Raw genomic sequence first — 11,007 nt, forward strand, 5'->3', positions numbered from 1 at the left:
TTGAGCTTGCTATTGACTATACAACTGTTATTGAGCTTCAAACTTGTATTAGTTTCATTTATTCACACATTGAGCTATCATTTGTAATCAAACACATTGCGTGAGAGAAAATTTATTTATTGTCTTTATTTTTGAGTGATTGTAAGTATTGTGATATAATTGGGTTAAGCGATTGGGGATAATCTCTTGTTGTAAAAGTCTATTGACACAATGGAAGTCAATTGTAAGAGTTATTGAAACCTTAGAGGCTTACTTAGTGGAATCCTCAAGTCCGGTGAGCTTGGAGGAGTGGACGTAGGCACGGTTAGCTGAACTACTTAAAAATCACGTGTTTGCTCTCTCTTACTCTATCTTTTTATTTTTGATTGCACATTAATTTGTGTATTTCAAATTTGCTTACTTTGTTTAAATTGCATTAAAGTTCATAGTTGCTAGAATTTTTAGAAACCCAATTCACCCCCCTCTTGGGTTGCCTTGTTAATATTTCATATAGGAATGATGATAGTGTGCTACAGATATCAAGATGGTGAAGGAAATATTAGAATATTATATTGATCTTATTTTTGCAATTAATTCTGATGGATATTTTATTATTTTTCTTATTTGTTTAGTTTGGTGCAAAAGCATAAGCTATGATATTTATAAGATTTTTGAGACTAGTTATATAATTTTATTGTTATCAGTACATTTTAGTCGTTAATTTTCTTTTTAAAAAATTGTTGCTATTTTATCATTGAATTTTAGAATTCGTGACGGATTTAGAGTAGATTTGGATTTTAACTTTTTTTTTTGAATTTGGAGCAGATATATATATATATTTTATTATTTGGATATGGAGCAAGAAACATGGAGTCATGATGGATCTGAAGCAGATATGGATCTCAATTTTTATTGTAAATATGAATTCAGAGTAGAGTAGATCCAACCCATATGTATCTGTTCCATTGCCATCCCTAGATACAAGTTGAACATATATATTAGTTTTGATTATGAGAATTTAAACATGATAAGGATCTCTCATGATTTGAGTATACCTGAATTTTGAAAAATATCTAATATAAAATTTTTATTTACATATAGTTAAAATTTATTTATTTATTGTATTTTTATTTATCAACCACAAATTACATGATTATATTTATTTATGTAAAATCATGATATAATTCATTAGATTCAGTGTGGAGGTAACTTATGCTCAACTCTTTATAAAAATAACAAAAAGATCAACTCATTGTTATATCTAAATCCTTACAATAGACTTTCTAAATTAATTTTTATCTTTTAACAAACCTCCACCGAATTAACTTTTTTTTTCTGTACCTGACAGATCAATATACAGGGAAAATTTATACCTTTTCAACCAATCTGATTAAGGAGAAAAAAAAAAGAAAAAAGAAAGCATCTTAACGGCTTCATGTAGTTTAAATTTTTAAAGGCTTCTTGCAGTTTAAATTTAGCACGAGGCGGAGTGCTGCAAATACGGAACTGAATTAGCATTTTGCACGACCACCACCTGTACGGACAGCGCCATGCAACAGTGTATGTTTGCTTTTAATGTCATAATTAGTCATCGAATATTAATGGGGACAAAACTATGATGCAACTGTGGTACCATACCACAACTGTACCTAACCATTGAATTCAGCTACACACATATACTATAATTGGATCTAATGGCTAGGTGCAGCTTTGGTATGGTACCACAGTTACACCATAGTTGGACCCTATTAACGAAAACCTGTCACCAAGAAATTAATGCAATTTTATAAAAAGTTAAAAGACATTACTATTTCGTTGAATTGTTTAGCTGGCTGATACATCTAGAAAGACATAGCAGTACTTATTTGTTACCCTTGAAACATGCACACAAACACTCGATACAAATTTAGGTGAAAAGTCAAGTGTAAACATACATATATAGACAATTAAATATAAATAACATTATTGTAGGGCTTGGAAGAAGCATATTTTTTAAAAGTTTTAATATACCCTTGTTAACTTATATACATTTATTAGGTTACAATCACCAAATACATGTCTAAAGAGGTCGCTGAGCTTTCCATGCACAACATATAACATATGATTAGAAAATCTATAAGAAAACACACTGTTAATCATTTAATTCTTTACTTTTTTTTTTATTTAATCTCCACGGAGCAATGGAATTTATTAACTGAAAAAAACACAAAGAAATTGCAACAGGTTAGAAAACTTAATGAATGTAACCAATTAAAATATGTCTAGCGCTAAAAGTTATTAAAAAGCATACAAAACAAGCATAAGAAACTACGAAATTGATAAAACAAAAATAATACTTGCGAATAATTAATTCATTAGTAGTTAATTTGGAAGTGAGCATAATTTTTAAATTTTTATTTAATACGAACATACTATGAGGCATAAATTCAAAACTTAAGTTCTAAGAAAATTGTTCCACTCGAACTAGACCTTGATCTCTCAACATACGCACAAGTGAGCATACTTTATTTGATGGTAGATTTACTGTCTTTTCAACTTAGACACAAGTTAAAACATACGTGAAACTGCCTTAATCAAGGCGCATGGCTCTTACAACCTTCTCCACCTCCACCTCCGCCTCCTCCACCACCCCCACCTCCTCCATTTCCGCCACCACCGCCTCCTCCACCTCCTCCACCACCCCCACCTCCTCCATTTCCGCCTCCACCACCTCCTCCACCACCACCAAAAGCACCGGATCCAAAGCCAAAACCACCACCACCACCTCCTCCGGCACCACCACCGCTGCTTTCACCGCCACCCCCTCCTCCTCCTCCCCCTCCTCCTGCTCCTCCTCGTGAACCATGCTTACCCCGTTTTGCACCATGTTTATGAGCATGCCTTGCACTGCAAGCATTACCATCAACATCACAACAATTATCAAGACCACCACCTCTAACACCATTGCCGGCATAACTGTTACCTCTTTGGCCTCCATTATCATCTCCATTATGATCACAGCTTGTAGAATTTTTTAACCCATAATTTCCATTATCTTGGCCTCCATTGTTCTCTCCATTTCCATCGCTACATTGCTTTCTATCTTTCAACTCATTATCTTTAACAGAAATGAGGGTCGAGGAGCTACACAACTTGGAAGAGCACAAAGATATTACTAGAAGGATCAGAAAAACATATGCGCAACGTAATTTATTCATGTTGACTAAGAAGAGCATTACATAACACTTGTTATGTGTTTGAAAGAAACAGGATCGTTTATATAGGGCTAAGGCTACTGATACATTGGTAATCATTTTCTTGAATGAAAAATTATGTGATTCACATTGCACGGCGCCCATGTGAATCTAGAAAGTAATGTCTGTAGCTCCCGTGAGATGCAGACCTCGTAGAAAGCCAATGTTTTTGTATGTGCATGCATGCTTTTGTCTTTCAAGGATGTATGTGTCTTTCAATTGGTGAAACACACAAGATCTGTGAGTTGTGTCTGTCCAAGATATTGCCAGATTGCTTGCCCGTCGTCTACTATATTTTGATGAAATCTTCATAAGGAATCCGATTAGCTAAGTTCCACGCAGGATCGATGATTGGTGGTGGCTGTTAGAATAAGGGAAAAAAAAAAAACCTTTGGTGAAAACCATCACCTATAATCTAGGAACATTTATGTTGAAAACCATCACCTATAATCTAGGAACATTCATGTTGTATTATTAAGAATTAATAACAAATTATGCGGAAGCGTACCTCAATCCACAATGCTAATTACTCTTTAGGGTTGTGTGGTTAGTCTTTCAGATCTTCACATTCTCCTAGAGAATAATTTAAGTTTCTCACTGCTCTCTTTCTGATGATGGGATGTCAGTTGAGAATAAAAAGATACGTGTGACTTGGGGACCATAACCACTTACATGGATAACTTTTTCTTGTTGTCATTAAATATTCCTAATTCTACCCATCATATAATTAGAATATCATTGGGTCTCTACACATTAAAAGCCCACACCCTATTAGATACATTAAAGTCCATAATATCAAAAACCTTAATAGATCATTTTTAATTGAGCTCAACCTTATATGATAGTCTACAACACATAGTTTTTCACGTACAAGCCCAATGTTGGATTAAGGATCTAACAATGCTAGATTAAAAAATCTAACAATCTCTCACTTGGGTTATATGTGTAACCTTATAATTATGATTTGCAAAAATAACCATATGAGCTCAACTTTACTATCATAATCTGAGTGGTTTATCAACACCATCTACAATACACAGTCCTATGACAAAGTTCCGTAACCATATTCCGTAATTGGATGCCTCATAATATGCTATGAACTTCGCTGCCATCATATAAAAGACTATAAGAGGCTATTTAGCAGTCTTCCAGGAGACAACACACCCAACTAGCAGATAGATGTAACCTGAAGTGGATTTCATACTATCTTGGCATCCAGCAAAATTAGAGTCAATAATATCTATTCATGTATTACTTAAATATCTGCCCAACATCCTAGTAATATCCGGTCGTGTACAAACCTGAATATACATCAAACTTCCTACTGCTAACGCATAAAGAATCTTCTACATTTCTTTTTCTTCAAAATCATTCTTAGGGCACTGATTGGGAATAAACTTATCTCCCTTAACAATAGGGGTATCACCTAGTTTGCAATCTTGCATGCCATATCTCTTAAGAACCATTTCGATATAAGTCTTTGTGATAATCCAAAAATACCCTGAGAACGATCTCTGTATATCTGTATGCCTAATAAAAAAAAGGCGTCACCAAGATCTTTCATCTCAAAATTCTTAACTAGACATCTCTTGGTGTTGTGTAATAAGCCTATATAGCTATTGACAAGCAAAATGTCATTGACATATAAAACCAGAAAAATATACTTGCTCTCACAGAACTTATGGATTTGCAATCATCGACCAAATTCATCTCAAAATCGAATGAGATGATCACTTGATGAAACTTGAAATACCATTGTCGAGATGATTGCTTTAGCCTACAGATGGATTTCTTAAGTTTGCAAACGATATTCTTTGGGTCTATTGACACAAAGTTTTATGGTTGCACCATATAGATCGTCTCATCAATGTCGCCATTGAGAAACGCCATCTTTACATCCATCTGATGTAACTCAGGATTGAAATGCGCCACCAATGCCATTATAATCTTGAAATAGTCTTTCGAAGAAATTGGAGAGAAGGTCTCTTTATAGTCGATGCCTTTTTTCTGTGTAAAACCTTTTGCGTCAAGACGTAACTTGTACCACTCTATATCACCTTTCGAATCCCTCTTGGTCTTAAATATCCATTTGTAACTAATAGGTTTTACACCTTTTGGCAATAAGATAAGATCTCATACGTCATTGTCCTTTATGGACTTCATCTCCTCATTTATAGGATTAATCCACTTCTGAGAGTTAGAACTTTCCATGGCTTGACGGAAATTGATAAGATCATTTTCCATCACGCCAATGTCTACCTTATGATTTTAGAGAAATATAATGTAGTCATCTGGCACTGCACTTCTCATTTTTTTTGTGGATCTCCTTAATGGTATAAGTTCTTAAGGTGTTAGAGTTTGTTCTTCTAGAACAACTTCTTGTATTGGAGGTTCTTCAATATTGTCTTGATCTATTGTGTCTTGAACAAAGTCATGAATGAGACCCTGATAAATGCCAATAAGATAAATGCCAATAACACATATGGAAATATCAATATATTTTTCTTTAAAGACAAAGTCTCTAACTGTATCTCTTCTCGCAAACTCAATATCTTAAAAACTGAGCGTTTCCTGATTTGAAAATTGACTTAGTCGTGGGATCATAAAACTTGTACCCCTTGGATCATTTTGAGTATCCAATGAAATAGTAACTCAGCGTCCTTGAATCCAGTTTCTTCTCATTAGGCTGATAAGGCCTTGCGTCAGCTGGACATCCCCAAATATGTAAGTACTTTATACTAGGCTTCTTGCCTGTCCAAAGCTCGTAAGGGGTTTTGGTAGCCACTTTAATAGGAATCTTATTAAGGATATACGCTTCAGTCTTAAGTACTTCTCCTAGAGTGATTCTGGTAAGGTAGAATGAAAAATCATACTCCTCACTATGTCTTTAAGTGTCTTATTTCGTCTTTCAGCAACACCATTCATAGTGGGCAAATTCGGGATAGTGTACTATGGAATGATACCGTATTCTTTTAGGAATTTAGCAAATGGTCTTAGACATTGTTCAACTGAACCATCATATCTGCCATAGAATTCACCACCACGGTGAAATCTGATGCTTTTGATTTTTTTGCCAAGCTGGTTCTCAACTTAAGCCTTAAAAATTTTGAACATATCCAAGGATTGTGACTTTTCATGGAGGAGTTATATGTAGCCATATCTAGAAAAATTGTCTATGAACGTCTCAAAATATTGTTAACTATTCCAAACAACCATAGGAAATGACCTACAAATGTCTGTATGTATGAGTTCTAAGACATCCAAAATCCTGTTGGCTTCAAATCTCCTTTTATTGGTTATTTCCCCTTGATACACTTAACGCAAATATCAAAATCTGTGAAATCTAAAGGGTTAAGAATTTCGTCTGACACAAGTCTCTCTATTCTTCGACTGAAGATATGACCCAATCTCCTATGCATAACGCAACCGAATTCTCATTTAATTTTCTCTTTAAACCTCTTGTACTTAATTGCAAGGATTCATTAAATGAAGCAATCATGTCAAGCATATAAAGATTATCATTGATTGACATAGAACTAGAACCAAACAGTTTTGAATCATGAAACAAACTAAATTTCTCGTTTCCAAATGAACAAGAATAACCGTAATTTTCCAAAGCGAAAACAAAAATCAAACTCCGTCTAAAAGACAGAACAAAAAATTTTTCATCAAGATCCAAATAAAATTCGGTCTTTTATAATAATTTAAAATTTTCAATTGCTTCAACTTTAACCTTCTTGCCATCACCTAAATAGATGTATCTTTCACCATCATTGGGCTTTCGGTAATTTAAGCAACCCTGCATAAACACACTAATGTGAGTGGCTACACCAGAATCTATCCACCACGTTTGTCTAGGTATCGAAGTTAAATTAACCTCAGAACAAATCAAACCATGCATTTAGCTCCGTAAAAGAAGCAGCTAATGATTTTTGGATCATTCGATTTCTTTTGTTGTTTCTTTTGAGGTGCTGTATGATAAACCATATAATCAGTAGCTACAGCTCACCGAATATTATTAGCGGCAAGATTTGGCATCGGCAATCCCTTATTCTAGACACAATCTTTATTTTGAGCAAGTATCACTTGAGAATATTAATATTCCTTATGTACAAATGATTTCATTCCTTAATGTATGTAGTCATAAATAGGACAGGCTGTCTAGCCATTACACTAAGAGATTTGGCTGACCTTAATAGTTGTATATAAGCTTGTACCTCTCTCGTTCTTGTATATATAAAGAAAATATTTTGAGCATAATATTTTTTCATGGTATCAGAGCACGTTATGGCTCCTGGTGCAACCTCTTCTTATTCTTCGTCATCTCTTCCTAAAGAGCCAACCCTAAACATCCAAGCCTTCCACCAATGTTCCAGCCTTATCTCCGTGAGACTTAACTCTACAAATTTTCTACTGTGGCGATCTCAAATCCTACCCCTCATTCGAAGCCTCAGATTATCACACCACATTCTTATGTTTGAAAAGCCACAAGAGAAAATTTTACAGAAAGATGAAGAAATTGTTGAAAATCCCGAATTGATCTCATGGGAAAGCAACGACGGTTTGCTTACGTCTTGGTTGTTAGGACTTATGACAGAAGAAGTGTTGAGCTCCAATATAGGCATGGAAACAACATTTCATCTCTGGACATCTCTTGAAGATCAGTTACTTCCTGTAACCAAAGAAAAGGAAGTGTATCTCAGAGATAGGATGCTTACCTTGAAGAAAAATAATCTCACACTTGCAGAGCACACATGGGAATTCAAAAATTTATGTGACTCTCTTGCAGCAATCAATAAACCCGTTGATGATCTAGATAAGGTCTTCAACTTAGCCCAAGGTCTTGGACTAAAATATCAAGATTTCAGGCTAGCCATGCTGCCTAAACCACCATATCCCACCTTTAAACAATTCCTTATGGCCTTAGAAAATCACGAACAAGATCTGATCTTTCAAGAAGAAGAGACCAAAAATAATTACAATCAGGCTCAGGCTTTTCTAAGCCAGCGAGGAAGAGGCAGAGGACGTGGTGGTTACAATTCACGTGGACGTGGTTTTTCTGGCAGAGGAAATAATGGCTATAGAGGTAATAATTCTAATTACCAAAAGACAAATAAGCAAGAAAATCAAGGAAAGAACGGCCTTGGACATCATGCTAACAAGCCACCAAATAATCAAAAACAAAAAGATGAAGAAAAAGAGGCTTGCTAAATCTGTTTTAGGACAAATCATACTGCACCTGACTGTTTTTATAGGTACGATCGTGATGAAGAAGATATCCCAGAGGCCTTAGCTGCAATGAAGATTGAAGGACAAATGGACAATAATCTTTATGCCGACTCAGGTGCGACCGCTCACATGACAAATGACCCAGGTATTATAAAGCGTCTAAAACCTTATCATGGCAATAGTTCAGTTTATGTTGGCAATGGAAATAGCTTGAATATTTCTGACGTTGGCCAAACTAAATTGAATACTGCTAACGGTAAACTTCTTTTAAAAGACGTTTTAGTTGTGCCTAAATTAACGAAGAATTTAATTTCTGTTAGCCAAATTACTTCTGATAATAAATGTACTGTTAAATTCTCATCTAATGATTTCTTGATTAAGGATCAACAGGGCAGAATATTGGCAAAGGGGCATAAGAAGGCATGTTTATATGCCTTAGAAGACATTCAATATGAAGCTCTTAGTGCTATAAAAATTGCCAAAGCACCCTTTACAGTTTGGCATCAAAGATTAGGACATCCTCAACTTAAGTCTCTTATAAATCTTCATAATAAAAATCAGATTAATGTTAGTAGTTGGATGAATAAAAAAAATATTTGTACTAGCTGCCAATTAGGCAAGCATTGCAAACTACCATTTCATATTTCCAATAACATTTCTCGTTCTCCTTTAGATAAAATCCATTGCGATCTTTGGGGCCCTGCTCCTAATAGTTATGTGAACAAGTTTCTCTATTATGCTGTTTTCATAGATGATTTCTCTTGGTACACTTGGCTTTATCCTTTAAAGAAAAAATCAGATTTTTATGATTGCTTCATTAAATTTCAGTGTGAAGTGGAAAATCAATTTGACAAAACGATAAAGATTTTTCGAAGTGACGGAGGAGGTGAGTTTAGTTCAACTCTCTTCAAGGGTCACTTGGAAAAGTGTGGCATTATACATCAATTTTCTTGTCCAGGAACTCCGGAACAAAATGGTGTCGCCGAGAGAAAACATCGACACATAGTTGAAACTGGCTTAACTTTGTTATTTCATGCAAATATGCCCTTATGTTATTGGATTGAGGCATTTCTTACTTCTGTTTACATTATTAACAGACTTCCTTCACATGCAATAAATAATGACACTCCATTTTTCAAATTATATAATCGTCATCCTGACTATCAGATTTTGAAGAGTTTTGGTTGCAGGTGCTTTCCTCATCTATGACATCAAGGCCAGAATAAGTTTTCTAAGAAAACATACCCTTGTGTTTTCTTAGGATATAGTTCAATGCACAAAGGATACCGTTGCCTACAACCCTCAAGCAAAAGGGTTTATATTTCAAGACATATTGTATTTGATGAGAATTCCTTTCCGTTTAAGGATAACAATTTAAATTCTGTTGTGCAGGGAAATTTAGAGTTGGCTTCCTTTCCTGAGTCTGACGCATGGCTGAAAACAAGTTTTGCTAACACAAATAATAAGATGGCAGCAAATAGTAGTGCTCATTATTGTAATAAGAATTTGTTCTTTGACTTGGACTTACCTTCAGACACTCCACCAACTACAGTTACTCGTCCAATTCAAGAGGAAGTTCACACCAACACAGACATAGATGATGCCACTTCCAATAACGAGATTTCAGTAACTGTTCTTGAAACAACAAATTCAAATGACTCCAATCCAGCAGCTGTACCTATAACAAGTGATGACATTCCTTTGGTGGTGTCAGACGCTATTGAGCCCACAAGATCAGATAACTCTAAAGAAAGCACTCAAGATGTCACAGTAAATTCTTCAGAGACCAGTCTGGAAGGAATCAACATCTATGTGGACCTAAGAATACCACATGAAAGCGGGCACTCTTCTCAGTCATTATCATCAAATCAAAACTTGACAGCTCCTCACCATATGATCACAAGGCGTCGATTGAAAAATAATCCTAAACTTGCTGATCAAATGGCACTTAATGTTCAAGTTGAGCCAAAATCATGGAAATCCACAATTAAGCAGTCACATTGGAAATCTGCTATGAAAGAAGAAATTCGAGCTCTTGAACATAATGAGACTTGGGTTCTAGTTCCTCGGCCAGAGGACTTGAATGTTGTAGGATCAAAATGGGTGTTCAAAAATAAATTCAAGAAAAATGGAACTCTTGATCGACATAAAGCACGATTGGTAGCACAGGGATATACTCAAATACCGAGACTGGACTTTGGAGAAACCTTTAGTCCGGTTATTAAACACACCACCATTCGAGTCATTTTATCCTTAGCTGTAACTAAAAAATGGGTGATGCGACAACTTGATGTGAAGAATGCATTTCTTCATGGTTTTTTAAAAGAAACAATAGACATGGAACAACCTCCAGGATTTACAGATGCTAGATTTCCCAGCCATGTATGTAAATTAAAGCGATCACTTTATGGACTAAAGCAAGCACCTCGTGCTTGGTTTGAAAGGTTGTCTCAATTTTTACTTCAGAATGGCTTCAAATGTAGTAAGGCAGATTCTTCGTTATTTGTCCTACACACACACAACACTATAACTCTTATGCTTGTTTATGTTGATGATATTGTCCTTG

General features: G+C 35.2%; 1 protein-coding gene across 1 annotated transcript; it reads right to left on the reverse strand.

The window, feature by feature from the left end:
- Positions 1 to 2,552: 2,552 nt before the first annotated feature.
- LOC127899924 (glycine-rich cell wall structural protein 1.0-like) lies at positions 2,553 to 5,456 on the reverse strand. Its single transcript, XM_052434071.1, has 3 exons — positions 5,352 to 5,456; positions 5,061 to 5,288; positions 2,553 to 3,110 (listed from the first exon to the last, which is right to left on the reverse strand). The coding sequence occupies exons 1-3, from the start codon at positions 5,454 to 5,456 to the stop codon at positions 2,553 to 2,555; spliced, it is 891 nt and encodes a 296-aa protein (XP_052290031.1).
- Between the last annotated feature and the right edge of the window lie 5,551 nt (positions 5,457 to 11,007).

The sequence above is a fragment of the Citrus sinensis genome, chromosome 9 (genome assembly GCF_022201045.2).
Source record: "Citrus sinensis cultivar Valencia sweet orange chromosome 9, DVS_A1.0, whole genome shotgun sequence".
Classification (NCBI taxonomy): domain Eukaryota; kingdom Viridiplantae; phylum Streptophyta; class Magnoliopsida; order Sapindales; family Rutaceae; genus Citrus; species Citrus sinensis.

What these genes read in the sequence shown, in the direction of transcription:
- LOC127899924 (XM_052434071.1), bottom strand. Translation starts at nt 5,456, where the DNA reads ATGGAAAATGATCTTATCAATTTCCGTCAAGCCATGGAAAGTTCTAAC. An exon ending in AGTCCATAAAGGACAATGAC is followed by an intron (nt 5,289 to 5,351) that starts GTATGAGATCTT and finishes TGGATATTTAAG; the next exon opens with ACCAAGAGGGATTCGAAAGG. An exon ending in TTGATGAGACGATCTATATG is followed by an intron (nt 3,111 to 5,060) that starts GTGCAACCATAA and finishes TGCTCTTCCAAG; the next exon opens with TTGTGTAGCTCCTCGACCCT.